Raw genomic sequence first — 20,322 nt, 5'->3', positions numbered from 1 at the left:
TTCTGTTTTAACTACCGGTACTAATTATTAAAGGCTTCACACATCACATCTGATTAAAGGTCTTTATAGATAGCGCTGTTTTATAGATAGCGCTGTTTCATCTGTGTCTGTGCTTCTGGCCAACTCTGAGCGGCTTGCAGATTTGCTTAGGATTGCAGAAGTGAGCCGCTGCTGCTGCAGTCGTTGGAAGTTGGATCCTGTTCTCCTTTTATCAGCTAGAAGCACTGATGTAATGGGAGAAATGGATCTGGACACTCAGCAGTCCGGAACGCTGACAGCTCATTGACAGCAAAGCCCTGCTTGACATTCTGGCGCTTTCATTATTTTTATTTTGCCCTCTCCTCCCCAGCCCCCGGATCGTTTTAGGCAATGGTTCTCTGAACATGTGCTAAAGCTTGTCCTTTACCCTCCTCTTCGATTTGACCAGAGTCCCACTTCGACCATGTCCTTGTCTTTCTGTGGCAATGACAACGACACGGCTGCCTACAACGTGGACAAGGGAGTGCTCAACAACGGCTGCTTCGTGGACGCTTTGAATGTTGTCCCCCATGTGTTGCTGCTCTTCATCACCTTCCCTATACTATTCATTGGTAAGCTATATGAATGAGAAGCTCACAGCCATTTCGATTGCATGTTGGTGTTTACATATTCACAGCACTGTCATTATCTCTCTCTCTATATAAAACAGTCTGTCTAAAATGTGTGCACTCTTTTGAATTTAAGGTTGGGGAAGTCAAAGTTCCAAAGTTCACATTCACCACAGCACGTGGTTGCATTTCCCTGGGCATAATTTGCGATGGATCCTCACTTTTATACTCATGTTTATCCTGGTGTGTGAAATAGCAGAGGGAATCGTCTCAGATGGGTAAGTGGCCGCATGTGTGTTATTTCCAGATTGCTGTGGGCTATTTTTACTGACCGGGCTGAGCGCCTTTCTCGTCTCGCTGGCTTTGCAACTGTTAGTTAAGTGTCAGAGAGAGAGAGAAAGGGTGGGGGGGTTGGGGGAGGGGGCGGGATGTGTGCCAGTATTTAACCCCGAGCAATCAGTTGCGTCCCGAAGTTCGTGCCATGCTTTTGAGTGAAAGAACCTGTAATAGGTACATGTTGGCATAGTGCGTCCCCTTTGCCGAGATTCAGATAGACTCGGGCATAAAAGCTGCAGCTTTCTTTTTAATTATAAACCAAACAGCGCGCCAAACGCCTCCAGAATGTTTGAATAGCTTTCAGTGTGTCAATTTGGAATTCTTCACAATTTTCAACTAATTATTTACTATTCCTGAAGATCCTTCTTGGGGAGATTTTTAAAATGAAGTAAAACCAAAGCTATCATGAAGAACTAAAAATGATGTGCAATTTTTATAAGCAATTGCTTACAAAAGCAGTATTTTTTTCAATTTTCAATTCTAATTACATTGTAACGGTTGTGGAAGGTTATCAGCCAAACCCCTCTAAAAAGAGGACAATAGGAACTTCTCAGTGTGAAAGATTTCTACTGTCAGGTCACATTACTAGATATAGGCAGAATTCATAAGGCAGGGATGGTGCTGGCACAGTAGTTAGCACTGCTGCCTCACCGCCAAAGACGTGGATTTGATCCCCGGCTTGGGTTACTGTCTCTGTGGAGTTTGCACGTTCTCCCCGTGTCTGCATGGGTTTCCTCAGTTGCTCTGCTTTCCTCCCACTGTTCAAAGATGTGTGGGTTAGGTTGATTGGCCATGTAAAATTGGCTGTGTAAAATTGACCATTGCGGCAATTAGCAGGGTAAATGCGTGGGGTTACGGGAATAGGGTTTGGGTGGGATGTGGTCAGTACAGACTCAACGGACTGAATGGCCTCATTCTTTACTGTTAAGATTCTGTGATTTTATGAATTCAGTGAACTGAGTTTTTGGCATTCCACATTGAATCCTATATCTAGGGCAGTACAGATAGGATAGAACAATTTCTGGAGAGTAAATCTAAATAAAAGCTAATCTGGGGCCAACTGAAATGATGCCTTCAATACATCGGAGTTCATGGGATAAATCTTTGCATAATTTGGCCCTAATTGTGTGTCTTGGAACTGTGAAGGCTACTGTGGAAAATTGAAACCTCATACTGGTTCATCAGCGGGCGCTATTCTCTGTTTTTGGTTAAAAGCACAACACTTCAGAGATTTACTCTGTATTTAATCCATCTTGTATTTGACCAGGAATTGATTACTACCAAGACTGGCAAAAGCTGGAAACATTGTCAGCCCAAAAAATGAAAGGAGCCTTGTTCAAATTTTAGCTCAACTAGATGAACATGTTGAAGGTCTCCAGAAGATATTAGTTACAAATCTCAATAATTCCAATCTGTTTCGCTTTCCAAAGATATAATTGTATAGTTTGATGATGAATGTGCAGGGAAAAAGGACAGTGACTAACCTTTTGCAATGTCTCAGGTTTTGCTGTATGTTGTCATGGGCTAATATGAAGACAATATTTGATTCTAAACCGAATAAACTGACAGTACTGAATATTTTTGCTGCTACTACACTATCTCCTGGTCAGGGAAAGTGAAGTTTTCTGCATGCAATGTTCAATTCCGGGATACATTCTAATAGTCGTAAAAAAAAATCAGTATTGTCAGCTCTTTGCTGTCACTGGAATGTTCTGAAATTAAAGTTTGTAAGTTTTTTTTACTAAGCAGGTATAGTTTAAGTTTATTTTATTAGTGCCAGAAGTAGGCTTACATTAACATGGCAATGAAGCCACTATCAAAATCCCTGAGTCCCCACACTTCGGTGCTTGTTCATGTACACTGAGGGAGAACTTAGCCTGGACAAGGCACTTAACCAGCACATTTTTGGGCTCAGTAAAAAGTCTCATAATATCACGTTAAAGTCCAACAGGTTTATTTGGAATACCTGTTGGACTTTAACCAGGTGTTGTGAGACTTCTTACTGTGTTCATCTCAGTCCAACGCTGGCATCTTCAGATCTTTTGGACTCTAGGGGGAAACCCAGAGCACCCAGCAGAAACCCATGCAGACACGGAAACTTCTTGCAGACAGTGACCCAAGCTGAGAATCAAGCCTGGGTGCCTGAACTGTGGGGCAGCAGTGCCAACCACTGTGTCACTGTGCTGTAGTGACACATGTTATGGGCAAAATGAAGTACAGAATCTGATCAGTAACTTTACCCACATTCCCTTCAGTCAAAGGATATTGGGGAAAGGTGGGAATGTGGAGGTGAGCCCAAAATCAGATTAGCCATGATCCTATTGAGTGGTGGAGCAAGTTCAAAGGTCTGAATGGTCTATTTCTGCTCCAGATTCAAATTTGTATGTTCCACATATACTCAAGAGTAAACCATATTACATTACTGCGAACCAATCATGGAACTAGGCTGTTATAAATTGCTTTATATTGGTCATACAATGTAAATTATAACTGTTTGACCTGTGGACAGTAATATTTGCAAATGGTGTTTTGAAAGATTTCAATGCATGAAAAGTTTCATTGAACTTCAGACCACTGAAATTCATCCAGAAAACTCAGAAGGATGAAACTAGAATAGTTTTTGTGTGTAACCTGAGCGCTGCCTTTGTGTATTAGTTTGAAAACTCTTGTTATGCATTGCTTTGACAGTGCTCACTTTATACTTTTATCCAGAAATAGTCCATAAGTATTTACTATTGGTAGTTGTTACATTATGTAACTGAATACAGAGGTGCAGCAAAAGTCGGAATAATACATATATCATGTTGACCCACATTTTCTGATCAGTATGGCAAAGGGACAGCACTCACCATTCCTCCTGTTGCTTTTGCTGGTATAGAACCGAGACTTGCACTAATCCTGTGTCAGATCCAGCATGGCACCTTTTACAGGACATCTTTGGCTCCTCTGACCAGCATGAGAAATAGCAATGTTCCTCTACCAATCAGATTGAAGAATCTTCACAGGCATGCAATGTTGAACCAGGAAGTATAATGTAGGAGGTATAGATTAAATTTAAATCATGCACAGAAAGTGCATTAGAGATTGGGAAAGAAATATGCGATTAAGAGAGCGGTAAAACAGTCTGGAAAAACAAAGAGGGAATATAGTTGGTTTTAAATCCCAACTCAATATTTGCTTCTCATGAAATGAACTTGCACAACCTTAAAAATATTTTTCACTGCCAGAGAGGTTGTTTGTTAGTAATTATCACTTACCACAACACTGAAGATCCATTTATTCCTGAATTCTCCAATTCTAGCATTTTCCAGCCTATTTAGAAGGGAACTAAAGGGAAATTTACCAAAGTTCACATTTATTTTGGTGTTCATTTCAGTCACCCTGTGGAAAACTAGAATATCTCTGAGACCAACTTTCAGAATTTTGCATTTATTCAGACTCTGGGATTTGCTAAAATAAAAAGAAAATTTTGCAAGTGCTGGAAATGTGAAATAAAGTCAAAAAATGATTGGAAAAATCAGTAGGTCTTGCAGCATCCATAGAGAGAAAAACAGAAATATATTTCAAGCTCGTATGCCACTTTGACAAAGAGTCTTTGAAATGTCTTTGAAGAGGAGTCAAACAGACTTGAAATGTTAATTCTGTTTCTTTCTCCACAGATGCTCTGAGATCTGCTGAGCTTTTCCAGCATTTTCTGTTTTTATTAACTGGAATTTACTGTCTGTTTTGCTGCTTGTCTTATTATCATAAGCAGTACAAAAACTAGCCTATAATGTAACACAGACCCAATAACATTTGGTTCTTATAGCAGTTTTCCTGTGGGCAGCATAGTGGCAAAGTGGTTAGCGCTGCTGCCTCATAGACCCAGAGACCCGGCGGCTTCTAATCTGGCCTTGGATTAATGTCTGTGAATGTCTGTATGTTCTCCCTGTGTCTACGTGAGTTTCCCCTGGGTGCTCCCACTGTCCAAAGATGTGCAGGTTAGGTGAATGGGCCATGGTAAATGTATAGGGTTATGGGAATTGAGGGAATTGGTCTGCGTAAAGATGCTCCTTGGGAGAGTTGGTGCAGACTTGATGGGAAATGGCCTCCCTTTGCATTGTAGGGATTATATGAAAAGTGAAAATTGTCAGTAGAGCTAAAAGATCAGTATTCAGTTTATAACAGTGTTGTGCACTGTTACATCATGCTCACTGGCATATTAAATAGATGATGAATTATCTGTGTAGTTGCTCATTTTGATATCAGTTAAAATCAGCTTCTTTTATCATCTTTTAAAAATTGCCTTCACTGAATCCTATATCAGCATCCTGAGATGTTTGAAAATCTGATTCTAGTGCCACAAAACATTTTGCTCAGTGTTAATTTGGAACTGATTAATATTACAAGATGTTGAAATGAAAAGAATAGATACAAAGAACAACTGTGCAGCTGATTAGGTGAAAATGAACAAGAACCTTGAGTTAAAGGTGTCTGCACTAACTGTAAATTAAGATTTTATCATTATTATGATCTCTGTATGAACCTACAAATTATGAGCAGGAGGAGGCCATTTAACCCTTCTATCCAATAAGATCACAGCTGATTTGATTGTAAATTCAACTCCACATTACCACCTACCGATGATAACCTTTCACCTCTTTGCTTACCAAGAATTTATCAGCCAGTGCATTAAAAATATTAAAAGACTGCCTCCACTGCCTTTTAAAGAAGATAGTTCAAAAGACTCCAAACCCCCTGGGAGAAAAGAAACTCTCATCACAGTGCTAAATGGGGACCTTTTGTTTTTAAACAGTGGCCCCTGGTACTAGACTCTCCCACAGGAAGAAACAACATCGACTGTTTGATACCCCTCAGAGTCTTTTGTTTCAATCATTTCAACTCTTACCCATCTAAATCCCAGCAGATACAGAGACAATTAACTTTTAAAGAGATTTGAATTTCCAGTTATTAGCTGGAAGAATAGCACAACAAGACTTCATGTTTTAGAATTTTTAATGTAACAAATGACTAAAGCCACAGTTGGCCAAATACTACTTTTCCTTATACTTTCCTTACACTACAGACAGTCACATTCTAATACTTACTACTCACTGCATTTTCCATGGAATTACTTTTCGCAAACTTTCAACAGTTGTTATCAGCTTTCACTGGGTTTACTTCTTGCTTTGCCAGGTAAGGACTTTGAGTGACTGTCTCCAATGGTTTTCCTCAGAATTTGGAGAGTTTCTAAAACCATCACCAACAGTGATGCCTGTTCTATTGATTCCTCGTCCCCCTGGCCATGCCAGGATAAATCTCCCAGAGCCTTTAGAAGGCTGCAGGAAGCATCTCTTCGACTAGAGACTGTCTCCTTCCCACATCTAGTTGTGGCAGCACACAATGCCAAACAGCCTTTCTCTTGGTTGACCACACAGAGAAAAACTGCCATCTATCCGCAACATTCATTGATTTGTAGGGAAGTCTGTAACTGGATCTCAAAAACTACTTGCTTTGTCTTCTTCATGTCAACATTGAACACATTAACCTTGCATTCAGGTGGTCATGCCAATTAGTTTTCCATGACGCCCACCCCTCCACTTACTTCCATATTAGAAGTAAATGGATAATTTACAGCACAACTGTTTATAATTTCATACCTTCAACACCTTTCTGGGACTTTGGGTGACACAGAGTGTAGAGTGCTGCCATTGTCTTCAAGCATAAGTACCTTCAACCTTCTTCCCAGTAAAACTAACTTTCATCTCTAAATGTCAAACCGCACAGGCTTATAGTAAGGCAGACTTCAGAAGGTCATATGGCCCCTTTCATTTATCCTAAATTTAAAGATACGTACTGCTATTTTACGACCTCGCTCGGCTGAGGCTCATAAAATCCTACCTGAACCCAATGGAGAATTCCGTCCTGCGGGCTTCACCTGCCCCAATTGTGGGGTGGATGAGTCGGTAAAATTCTGGCCATTGTCCCAAAACATAATAATCATATAAACGCCACAATTGTAATGTAATTAAAAATTCCAGAGACATGTTTCACTTCAAATGTTGGAAAGTAATTCCATCTCTAGAGATATGTAGAAAGTGGAAAAATCACACGAGGAGGTGTGTTCACTATATGTGAGACAACTTGAAAATGAGTAAAGGCAAATCAATACAAAAGCAAAATACTTCAGATATTGAAATTTTAAATAAAATCAGAAATGTTGGAACTACTTAGCAGGTCTGTCAACATCCACAGAGGGAGAAACATATTTTGGTGATTACCTTTCATCAGTACTGGAAAAATGTCACAGAATTATTGTCAAAGATATGCACACAATGAACTAATGGACAAAATTAAGACAAAGCTATCAATATGAAGCTGATACTGATACCCCCACAAAAGCACAAGTGTTGCTGATGTGATTAGAAGGATGTGTAAAAGCAATAATATTGCAGTTTATATTTGGAAGCACCCATTACCATCAATGATGGAAGTGAGGCAACTAATGATTTGATTTGATTTATTATTGTCACATGTATTAGTATTAAGTTAAAAGAATTAGTTCTTGTGTACTATAAAGACAAAGCATACCATTCATAGAGCAGGAAAGGAGAGAGCGCAGGACGTAGTGTTACAGCCATAGCCAGGGTGTAGATGAAAGATCAACCTAATGCATTTTGTTAGAGAGTTTAAAAGAGTTAGAATGAAGTTTTAGAAGCATAGAACGAGAGTAAAAGATAGAATTATAAGATATGCTGGGTACAGGTTGCAAGAAGTTGCCTTACTCTGGTGCCATTTTGAGAAAAAAAATGAACATGCGGTAAGATAGCTTTGTGACACAATGAAGTAAAGGTACCCTGGCCACAGAGTTTACATGACAGTTGTACGTGTCAGCAATTCTGACAGCAAGGGGTGGATGATTTATGGTCTGCATAATAGATGTTCAATTGCATGGCCGCAAATTGTTAACCTCTGCAGCAAACTTCCTGTAGGTACTCACCTCACACAAAATTTAACACTGAGAAAGCAGAGTTATAACCTGCATGTAAACACAAAGGCTTGTTTTTATATAGCGCATTTCAGGTCCTAAGCACTTCACAGTCAATATATTCTCTTTGAAGAGTACTTATTGTTCATATTATAGGCAAATGTGGCAGTTAATTTTGTGCACAGCATGGCCCGACAAACAAAATTTAGGTAAATGACCAGTTCTGATGAGGCATTTATACCTGAAAAATTAATTGTTAACTAATCTGCTATACTCATCAGTTTCTGATTCATCTGATGAATGTTCCCCATATTTTTATGTTTTGATACAATAACCACTTACTTTATTTTAGTGGTGTTGTTGCGACCACATCTGAAATATTGTATGCAGGTTAGGCTTCCATACATAAAGAATGGCGTATTTGCCTGAGAGCTGCACAAAGTTCACTAGATCAATGGTTCTCAAACCGTGGTGACTGGCAGTTCATGGAGACTATCCAGGGATCCATGAAATAATGTGAAAATGCCATTGTCAAGTTTAAGCAAATGAGTGGGGTATAGAAGAGTGTTCTGCACCCACCCACCGAATCCTTGTCCCCCCCCCCTCCCCCCACTCCATTGCACCCTTGTCTGCTTTGTCTACAGATAAGCAGTTGGCCAGGTAAGACTGAGATAAGGAGAAATTTCTTCACTCAGCAGTTTGTAAATGTTTGGAATTTGGTTTATATTCCAGAGGGCTATGAATATTCCATTATTGAGAATATTCAAGACTGATTTGTGAGCACTAAGACAAGAGATACGGAGATAGAGTTGGAAAGTAGAGTTGATATGAAATTTCAGCCCCGATCTTGTTGCATAGTGGAGCAAGCACAAGGGATCATGTGGCCTTCTCCTGTTCATATTTCTTTTTTTATATAGTATTAATGAACTACCATTTTCTGAGTGCACCAATATCCTAAAGGATTTGGGAATCAACATGCCAGAAATACTTGATATGTTAACAATTCTTAAGACTTGCAAATCAGAGATAAATGGAATATTAGCTATAAAATCCATAGAATCCCTACAGTGCAGAAGGAGACCATTCAGTCCATCATCGCTGCACCAATCAAAATCCCACCCAACCCCTATCCTCACAGTCCCACATATGTACCCTGCTCATCCCCTTTACACGAAGTGGCAATTTAGCCACTATAGAGGGGAAGGAGATTAAATAATAAATTACTGAATATTGAATCATCAGTCCCCAATTTTTTTTATTCTTTCATGTGTCATGGGTGTCACTGGTAAGGCCAGCATTTGTTGCTCATTCCTTAATTGCCCTTGGGTTGAGTTTCTGGCTAGGCCATTTCAAAGGACAGTTAAGAGTCAACCCACATTGCTGTGGATCTAGAGTCACATGTAAGCCAACCATACTGGGTAAGAGATTGCAGATTTCCTTCTGGCAAGGATATCAGTAGATCAGTTAGGTTTTTACACAGTCAGTTATACTTGTCGTGGCCACTATTACTGAGATTAGATTTATATTCTAGATTTAATTAGTTGAATTTAAATTTCACCAGCCTCCATGGTGGGATTTGAACTCATGTCCTCAGTCCCTGGGCCTCTGGATTGCCAGCCTAGTGACATTACCAGTGTACAACCATTTACTGTCTAGACAGTCCTCATTTCCCAATGTAACATATCTACACATTCCATTGCAGTCAGCCTTTGGCCTGTCAGAGTCAAGCTGTTTTGACTATTTGTGTTATAGGTACATATCCATTAAGAAGCTTAATTGCTGTCCATCAGCTTCATTTAATTAGAACTCTTACAGTTATGACAGAGAATAAGTAGCTACTTACTTTTGCCAGTTTATGCAGAATTTAAACCTCAATCTTACAAGTATATAGTATGGTAATGAAATTACTCATGTGTTACCCTTTATCATAGATATCATAGAATCCCCACAATGCAGAAGGAAGCCATTTGGCCCAGCGAATCTGCACCAATCACAAATCCCACCCAGGGCCTATCCCCACAACTCCACACATTAACCTTCAAATCCCTTGGCACTAAGAGTCAATCCACCTAATCTACACACCTTTGGACTGTGGGAAGAAACCGGAGCACCCGGAAGAAAACTGAGCAGAGACGGAGTGAATATGCAAACTCCACGCAGACAGTGACCCAAGCCGGGAATCAAACCTGGGTCCTTGTCGCTGTGAGGCAGCAGTGCTAATCACTGTGCCAATGCACCGCCCTTTATAAAATACAGTAACAATATGAATGGTCTTGGATTTTTGTTAACAAGTTGTCAGCATTCACCATCATTACTCCTCTGAATCTGACAGCTACTTCAGAGCTTAGAGCAAATGCTGATTAGTCCAGTAATCATTGAGGTGTGATCTGTCATCCACTGCTCTACTGTGAAACTGTACTCTCTAATCTTACCGCCCAATGATGAGAATCAGTCATATAATGGGGTGGCACAGTGGTTAGCACTACTGCCTCACAACGCCAGAGACCTGTTTGATTCCTGGCTTGAGTCACTGCCTGTGTGGAGTTTACATGTTTTCCCTGTGCCTGTGTGGGTTTCCTCTGGGTGCTCTGGTCTCCTCCCACAATCTAATAGATGTGCTGGTTAGGTGAATTGACCCAAACAGGCACCAGAATCTGGCAACTAGGGGAATTTCATAATGACTTCATTGCAATGTTAATATAAGCCTTACTTGTGACAAATAAATAAACTTTTCAACTGATTTGGTGAGAACTTCCCCATTTATACTCTCATATTTTTAAGCATACCTTTGCACCCACATTGTTGTTTCAGCTTTGGGGAATAGTGGTGGAAGGATTCCCAAGCTGATTATTAGCCTGCTGAACTGTATTGGCATTCCTTCCATGCCAACAAATTCTGGCACTGGACTCGAATCTGAAGCTTCTGGTACAGCGGTAGGGATACCACCACTCTGCCACTAGACCTCCACATATTCATAGAATCATAGAATTCCTACAGTACAGAAGGAAGTCATTTGGCCCATCGAGACTGCACTGACAACAATCCCACCCAGACCTGTTCTCTGTAACCCAATTATTTACTCCACACCCAAGCCTACATATCTTTGGATATTAAGGGCCAATCTACCTAATGTGTACATCTTTGGAGTGTGGGAGGAAACCAGAGGACCCAGAGGAAACCTGGGGAGAAATGTGCAAACTCCACCCAGACAGTCACCCAAGGCCGGAATTGAACCCAGGTCCCTGGCACTGTGAGGCAGCAGTGCTAATCACTGTGCCACCATGCTGCTGCTGTTCGAGTGAAATTACAGCAGTTGATTGAGAGAATCCCAGAGGAAATCTCCAGGAATATGAATGTGTAAGGCAGTGTAATAAGTGTTAGATCCTTTAAAATGATTACATCTTCTGATTATTTTATGAATATTGCATTGACATTTTGCCAAGTTCACAATCTTGTATCTCTTTTTGCTTCCCTGTTTCTAGGTTTAATGATTCACGTCACTTGCACCTCTATATGCCAGCTGGTATGGGCTTCTTGGCCACCATAACATCAATAATTTATTACCACAACATTGAAACGTCAAACTTTCCCAAACTATTACTAGGTAAGTTTCTCTTTATTAGAACAAGCACTGTGAAACTGAAGCTTATCTGTGGGATAGCAATACAATCAGAAAATTTGTTACATTGATGGCATGGTGGCCCAGTGGTTAGCACTGCTGCCTCACAGTGCCAGGGACCCAGGTTTGATTCCCATCTTGGGTCACTGTCTGTGTGGAGTTTGCACATTCTCCCCATGGGCTTCCTCTGGGTGCTCCGGTTTCCTCCTACAGTCTGCAAGATGCCCTGGTTAGGTGCATTGGCCATGATAAATTCTCCCTCAGTGGACCCAAACAGGCGCCAGAGTATGGAGACTGGAGGATTTTCACAGTAACTTCATTGCAGTGTTAGTGTCAACCTAGTGACATTAGTAAATAAATTTAAACATTGTTTTTTGCTTAAGTGTTGGGTCAAAACTGAAATGCCCTCTCAGAGGTAACAGTAACACAGATATCACACTCAATTACAAATCCAACAAAGCTGTTATCTTCAAAATATTGATTTGGCAATCATTGGTGTTCTTGGATAAGTCACACTAATCTATTATGCAGACTTGAAAAGGATTGACTGCCCAGTCAGTTCACAGCTGATGATTTATTTTAATATAAGGAAGTTTGTATATAGATTGAGTTCATTTGCCCATACCTGAGTTGTTTTCCCAAAATAAATTCAATACTTTTAAGCTTATCAACCTTAGGATCGAAACATGCAGTTTGGAGGAGATTGTTCATGCCTATGCCTGCTTTTCCAGAATAACTCAAAACGAGCCCAACGTTATGGTCCTGTGTCATTCTTTTCCGTAAATCTTTAACCACTTTTTCCTTAAATTATCCCACAGTCTGAGATGTAACAGCTTGCAGTGGAAATGCTTGTGATCTTAGCTTGCAAAGCAACTGAATGATCATAGTTGCCTCTAATGTCTTTGGACCAGAGATGGATGAAAAAAATAGCCAGTATTCCCACATCTGATTGTAATTCCTGCTGGGAATTATACATGCAGATGTCTGGGGAGAACATGGCATAGCTTGACAGTGCAACAGTACACAGCAACTACAGTAGTGATCATTTGTTCAGATACAATAATGTTCTTCTTTCCTCCTAGCTTTCTCATCTTTTCAAAACAGTTTTAACAAGATGACTTTTTGTCGTTTCTTTAGTAACCCTTTCACAACTGTCATTAATTTAAAAATAATGAACCTCTTTTTATCCAACTCCATGTATTTTAAATTTCTCCTCATAACCAGAGATTTTAATTACAGATATATCCTTATAATGAAGTTAATAGAGGGAAATGAGTTGAATTTACATAGCATTGCGTGACCACTTGTGTAATGTTTTCATTGTTATCATTCGGGTAAGAGCTGTTGATTAGAAGGCAGACCCCACTTCCCCTACCCTTGTTGACACTGCTGCATGGTCCATTCAGTGGATTGAGAATTCCTTTGGTTGTAGGGCACAGTCCGGTTAAGCAGGGGTGAGCCATGTCTGTATGAAATGAACATTTTCTCCACCCTCTCTTGCCTGCACATCTTTCCTAAAGTGCAGCACCAGAACTCAACTCAATACTCCACCTGAGGCCAAAAGAGTGTCCTATACAAGTTCAAAATAACCTCCTTCCTCACTTACCCTATGCTCTTCTTAATGAAGACTAGAATATTTTATGCTTATGCATTCAACAGCCAGAATTTTAGTGGACCACCTGCCACAGAAATTGGTGCAAGCAAGGGACAGACCATGGAGAGGTCTGTTGACCTTGGGCAGAATTTTATGGTTTCAGGATGAGTGTTGCTGTAAAATCCTCCCCCCCGCCACCCCAACATGTCCTGCCACTATCAATGATTTATGCACATACACAGCCAGGTCTCTCTATTCATGCACCTCCTTTAGAATTATACTCTTAATTTTTGTCTCTCTATGTTCTTCCTACCAAAATGAATTACTTCAAATTTCTCCACACTAAACTTCATCTGCCACTTGTCCGCCCGTTCCAAAGTGTCCATGCCCTTTTGAAGTTCAACACCATCCTTTTCACCATTCATAATACTTTCAAATATTATGTCATCACAATTTTGAAATTGCGCTCTGTCATTAATATATATCCAGAAGAGCAAAGGTCTCAATACTGAAACACTGATCCCTGCAGAACAACTCCACTGCAAAACCTTCTCCGGACACATTCACCACAACTCTCTATTTCCTGATACTCAGTCAATTTTGTATCCATATTGCTACTGTGCCTTTTATTACATCAGCTATAACTTTGCTCACAAGTCTTATGTGTGTCACTGTATTAAATGCTGTTTGGAAGTCCACGTACATCACATCAACAGCATTGCCTTCAAAAAACTTCCTTCCTCTTCCCAAATCTTCAGAAAGTTAATTAAATGTGATTTTTCTGTCACAAATGAATGCTGGCTTTCCTTGCAGAAAGATGGAATAATCCATATTTGTCCATGTGCATATTAATTTTGTTCCAAATTATTGTTTCTAAATTCCTCTCCATTGTGTTTAAATCGGTTGGACTGTAATTTCTGGGCTAATTTTCACATTTACAATTCTCCAGTTCTCTGGCAAGACCTGAGCCTAAAGAAGATTGGAAGATTGTGGCCAGTGACTCTGTAATTTCCACTCTCACTTTCCTCAGTATCCTTGGGAGCATTTCATCTGATTATGCTGTTGTATGTACTTGAGGCATTGATAGCCTTTCTCATAGCTTCTTTTTAGCAATTTTGAATCTTTTTAGTATGTTAATCACCTCCTCGTTCACTACGGCCTGAGTAGCCTCTTCTTCCTTGGTAAAGACAGACATAAAATATTCAATTAGTACCTCAGCCATGCTTTTTGCCCACATGTTGAAATCCCTTTTTTTGTCCTGAATTGCCCCTATTCCTCCTTTTGCCACTGCTTTTACAATTTAGATGCCTACAGGATTCCCTTTTATGTTAGCTGCCAATGTCTTTTCATACTTCCTCTTTTCATATTTGATTTTTCACTCCCTGTGGGAACTATGTACATTCAGCTTGATTTTCCATCATATTATTTACCTGACACCTGTCATAAACATATTTCTTCTTCTTCTTAGCTTCTATCAGTTCTGTCACGCAGGAATCTCTGGATTTGTTGTCCTTACTTTCTCCATTAAGGGAACATACCTTAAATGTGCCCAAGCTAAAATCTTCTTTAACGTTTTCAACTACTGTTTCTCCTGCCAACCTTTAATTCCAGTTCAGATTCATTCTTACCCCATCGAAGTTGGCTTTATCCCTGTTAATTATTTTTATTTTAGATTGTTTCTTGTCCTTTTCCATTGTCAGCCTAACCCTTGTGATGCAATAATTACTGTCCCCTAAATGTTCTCCCACTGAGATTTGATCCAGTTGGGCCAGCGCATTCCTAAGAAACAGGTCCAACAAAGTCTATCCAACTTGGACTGGAAATATACTGCTGTAGAACATTTTCTTAACAACACTCTAGGCACTCTTGTTCCTCTCAGCCCTTCACAGTACTACTGCTCCGGTCAACAGTCATAACACAATCAAGCAGAGGCAACATGGTTTTAACAAAAGGGAAATTATTTTGGGCATATTTATTAGAGCTCATTCAGGATGTATTAAGCAGGATTGATAAAGGAGAACCAATAGATGCAGGGTTTTTGGATTACCAAAAAGCATTCAATAAGGTATAACATAAAAGGTTACGACACAAGGTTTCTTGCTATTGTGCAGAATATTTGCTAACTGACAGAAACAGTGGGTGGCACGGTAGCACAGTGTTTAGCACTACTGCTTCACGGTTGCAGGGAGCTGGGTTCAATTCCCAGCTTGGGTCACTGTCTGTGTACAGTTTGCACATTCTCCTCCTGTCTGCATGGGTTTCCTTCCGCTGCTCCAGTTTCCTCCCACAGCCCAAAGATGTGCAGGTTAGGTTGATTGGTGATGCTAAAAGTTGCCCCTTAGTGTCCTGAGATGCGTAGGTTAGAGGGATTAGCTGATAAATATGTAGGGATGTGGGGGTGGGGCCTGGGTGGGATTGTGGTTGATGCAGACTCGATGGGCCAAATGGCCTCTTTCTGCACTGTAAGATTTCTATGATTCTATGAATCTTTCCATGATTTCTAGTGATTTGGAATAAATGGGTCATTTCTTATACAAAAAGCAGAAAATGCTGGAAAATCTCAGCAGATCTGACAGCATCTGTGGAGAGAGAACAGAGCCAACATTTCGAGTCTGGATAACCCTTCATCGGAGCTAAATAGAAGGGAAATAGAATGAGATTTATACTGTGAGGGTGCAGGAGGTTCAGTAATTGATAGGGATGGCATAGACAAAAAGACAAAGGAAATGCAAGTGGCGATCATAACAGCTAGGAATGGTGCTAATAGCATCCATTAAGTGCTCGGAATGTGTAAATGACAGGACAAAGGTCCAGAGTGTAGAATTGTGGCAGATGGCCCGATTGGGTTGGGGAATGGGGGGGATGATAAAACAAGAAGGAAAGCAAGATTTTAAAAGTCGAAAAATGAGATATGAAGTAATAAAAATGGATTAATAAGATGAAAAGAAGAAATGAAATGAAATAAATGGAAATGGAGTAAGGGTGGAAGAGAGAGGTAATTTTTTATGTTGGCAAACCGTTCCTAGTCAGCTGTCACAGGGATCATGGCAGGGGCCTCAATGATGTACAATCTATTAATGACATCAGTGAAGGATCAAGTGTGTTGCAGCCACATTTGCTAGTGATACAAAAATAAGGTGAAAGCAGGCTGCCAGCAGAACACAAGATGTCCACAAAGAGTCAATATCAGGCAGAATTTTCAATTTTTGGGACTAAGAGTGGGATTGACCTCTCTCTACATGTTATGTTTCACATCGATCTCTCTCTACATGTTATGTTTCACAGCGGTGGAAGATGACACATGCTCACTGCTGCTGAGATTTTATAGTCCTGCCATCATCAACAGGGTTTCCCACTGAATGCACCCCTCTTTGCTGAAAAACCTGCAGCAGGGATGCATCATAGGCAGGACAGTAAGATCCTGCCAGCATGAACAGGAGCAAAATTTTGGTGCAAGTACGGTTTCACAGTGCATTTCCCACTGGGTTGTGTTGTGGGAAATTGTATCTGATTTCACACTTGGAAGATATTTATTATGCACCGGCAAGTTGCTCTTTGAATCACATGTCAAGTCAGGCACTGATTCGTGTACCCTGATGTTACCTACGGGGGTTGAAGGTTGTGGTGCCATCTTTAAACACCACCCGAACACACACACACACAAACTCTCACCAGCCCAGCTGTGTGGAGGGAAAGTCTCAACATGACTGCGTCCAACAAAACAGGTTCAGCAATCTCTCTTGAGACACTCATCCCTGGAGTTCACCAGCATTGGAATGTTCTGTAAGTGAGGGAAGGCTCATGAAGCCCACCAGCATCCCCTCGCTGTCCTGGCAGGTGGTGGGAAAGGAGGCCAGCCTGTTGGGCATCCACCCAAGAAACGCAATCCAAACATCGAAAGTGAACCTTCAGGATGCTAGTGTTCTGCTCAATGATGGATCATGTTGACCTATGTGCCACATTGTATCTTTCCACCAAATCACTCAGAGGACAATGAGGTCATGAGCCATCATTTGAGCGAGTATTCCTTAGCTCTAAACAGTAACCACTGATGCCCTTCAGATATGTAAGACACCTGGGAGCACCTCAGCATGTATGAGTCATCAGAACTCCCAGATAAACACATAAATATGCGCAATGTGCTCCCGATGATCACACACTAGTTAAACATTCAGTAGTGGAATCCTTTCCTGTTAATGTTGCTATGGCTCTCTCAAAGCTACATCTATGCAATTGATTGCACGCTGTACTCTAGGGAAGTCTGGGATTGCTCTAAACTCTCTAAATCGGATATCCTGGCTAGCTTATGAACGTCACATAATGATGAACCTTATTGCAGCGGGCATCCATCACCTCCTTGATACATTTATGTGTTGAGGGCTGTGAGATACCACTAGAGTCCCCTGTGAATCCCTGGAAGATCTGCAGACAAATAAATTGTGGCAGTAGCCTTCAGAGGCAAGGGCATGGATTGTCCTCACAGTCCATGGGGCAGAGATGATCCACCATATCACGACATGCGTGGCATTGTCTGTTGCTTATTTACAGGTAGGAAAGATTTCATTGATAGATTCTTATTTGTACGAGTCACCTCAATGAGATGGGTCTGAACTCCTCCTCCTCTGGGTGTCGCCAAGGACACCCCTGGATCAAGGATATGACTGGACCTCCTCCTGAAGAAGAACTAGGTGGTGCTGAGCTCTACTCCTCCTCAATCAGATCACTGTCAGCAAGAAGGCAGCAATGAGAATTGGCTTCATTACTCAACTCTTCTTCTCCCTGTGGACTGATAGACGTAACAGATTAATGAACACTGAACAAATACAGTGGCCCTCGCACTTCCAAACAGAAAACCACTGTCATGCCCTAGAGCTAAGTCTGTGCTACCAGTTTTTCACTGATACAGCCTTATAGCTGAGGCACACACTCACTCGCAGATCTCGGCGATCAAGATGCTAACCCTGAGACTTGACATCTCAATCCAACAGATGTTGGCAGAGGTTTGGATGCAATCAAGAAATGTGGCATCTTTCTCAAAGCATTCCTGCAATCTCTGATCTGATGCAGCGATTGAGATTAACTTACACTTTAGTAATGATTGGATGCCCTTTAACCTGTTATCCATGCCAAGTGGAGGAAGCTTTCATTGATTATCTGGCAGGTGCAGCAGCCATGCTTCCTTAATGGTTGCCTGCATTTTCCATTCTCAGATACATCTCTGTTAATGTTCAAATGGAGCAACTGGGTTGTGAAGCCCTCCTGCAATCTCCCATTAAAATGTGTCAGAAGGCAGTGACTCCAATTATACCTTCTCAAGACAGTCTTCCTCTTTTCTCTCAGCCCTGACTCTATTTCAACATTCAAATTCTAAGCATTTTGAGGGTAGCCCCTGAAAGGGCCCCTTAGTCCATCTGTGGCCCCCTCCCATACTGCAAGCTCGACCCTCCCTCTCTGCTGTCAGTGTCCCCCCCAACCCCACCACTGGTATTTCTGGACCTCATTGTAACTGTGGTGGACATTCCATTCCCCCCACCCCCCAGCTGTTGATGTCCCCATGTGGACATCTCTTCCTATCTCAAGATCATGTGCACACTGTTATATAAAGAAAGACTCTGGCAAGCACACAAGTTGTGTTTTATCCCAGTTGAGCAAACAAGCGTTGACCTTCCCTGGAGCAGGTCTATGACACGCGTGCCATATATCACCCAGTAACATAGCCCGCTAATCCCCAGGTCTGCCTTTAATCTCTGACGCTGACTACGAGGTCCACAAAGGACTGCCTTTAATTGCACACACTGATCTCTTGGCCCAGTCCAGGGACTACAACTGTCTTTCAATAAGCTCTCCCACTCCTTCTTCACTGATGACAGTATCTCTCCCCTTTTCCTCCATGAATCTCCTTGCAATCCATCTCTTGTACAAGCCTTTTCCTTCCTCCATCACCATAGATCTCTGTGCAACCCATCCCTCTCGTGCCACACTAACAAATCCTAGTGGATAGGTTTCTTTTTAAACCCCGCAGATATATCATTGAAGGGGTGACCTACCTCCTTGGTTGGGAGATAGGGGAGGTAGTTCCCACCCGCCCTCCCAACCAAGATCCTGAGGAGTCTTGACAGGGTTGACAGGGTTGATGTGGTGAGAATGTTTCCTCTTTTGGGAGAATCTAGAACTTGGGGGTCAATTTTTAAGACTAAGCGGTAATCCATTTAAAATTGAGATAGGAATTTTTTTTCTCTTAGAGTGTTGTGATTCTTCCTGAAAAGATGGTGGAAGCAGAGTGTATGAATTTTTGAGGGAGAGGTTGATAGATTCTTGGTAAGCGCTAGGGTGATAGATTATCAGAGGTAGGTAGGAATTTAGATTTAAGGTTACTAGCATATCAGCCATGAACTTATTAAATTGCAGAGCAGGCTCAAGGGGCCAAATGTCTTATTCCTACTCCTTTTTTAGATGTGTTCATACCTCCATCCCTCCTTTGTCATTTCCACCTGGCCTCCAAAGCATTATGAAATACGTAACATAAAGAAGGGGTATGGCGGGGTCGATGCTCAGAGGACCGTTTTCCATAGTTGATGATGGAAGACTGGCCTTGGTGAGATTATTATATCCATAATGTGCGAATCTAAAAGTAGGGGACATAGTTTGAGAATAAAAGGTCTACCCAAGTGTTAAGATGGGAATAAATTCCTCTCTCACCAAGCTGTGTATCTTTGGAACTTCCTAACCCATGCAGCTGTGGAGGGTAAGCTGTTCAATGTATTCAAGGCCGAGGTAGGCAGCTTTTTGATTTACATGGGAGTCAAATTCTACAAGCTGCCACAATGGGATTAGAACTTGTGTCCCCAAAGCATTAAACCGGGCCTTTGGATTATCTGTCCAGTGAAACTACCATTATGCTATCTCCCCCTGACCTGAGCAAGTTATTGAAACTCTTCTGGCACTGCACTGGGGAGCGTGCACCGTACTCCTGCTATTAATCTCCTCTGCAATCTGCCCCACCTTTGAGTTCTCTGGATTAGCCTTCTTACCTCCATTGACAAGGTAGGAGGAGAATCTTCCTGAAGTCTGACCAACTGTTGAATATCTCTTGGAAGACAGTTGTGAATTGAGGTACACATTGCCACCCTGGGAAACTGTTTCTGAAGTTGCTTCCATTGTTTGAACACCTGGACAATTCCTCAACCTCAATCTTCACTGTGTCTCATTGATTCTGCTG

The 20,322-nt window shown here is 41.3% G+C and overlaps 1 protein-coding gene across 4 annotated transcripts in view; it reads left to right on the top strand.

The window, feature by feature from the left end:
* abcc8 (ATP-binding cassette, sub-family C (CFTR/MRP), member 8) overlaps positions 1–20,322 on the top strand; it is a 251,996-nt gene that overhangs the window by 12,433 nt on the left and 219,241 nt on the right. For all 4 annotated transcript variants that reach the window (XM_080190274.1, XM_080190276.1, XM_080190275.1 and 1 more), the window contains exons 2-4: positions 428–590; positions 724–865; positions 11,373–11,494. In XM_080190274.1, coding sequence (XP_080046400.1) covers positions 428–590; positions 724–865; positions 11,373–11,494 — 427 coding nt within the window. The remainder of the gene's footprint in view (positions 1–427; positions 591–723; positions 866–11,372; positions 11,495–20,322) is intronic.

This window comes from Carcharhinus amblyrhynchos, chromosome 6, assembly GCF_965287045.1.
Source record: "Carcharhinus amblyrhynchos chromosome 6, sCarAmb.v2.hapA, whole genome shotgun sequence".
NCBI lineage: Eukaryota > Metazoa > Chordata > Chondrichthyes > Carcharhiniformes > Carcharhinidae > Carcharhinus > Carcharhinus amblyrhynchos.
This window is presented reverse-complemented; position numbering and strand designations above follow the sequence as displayed.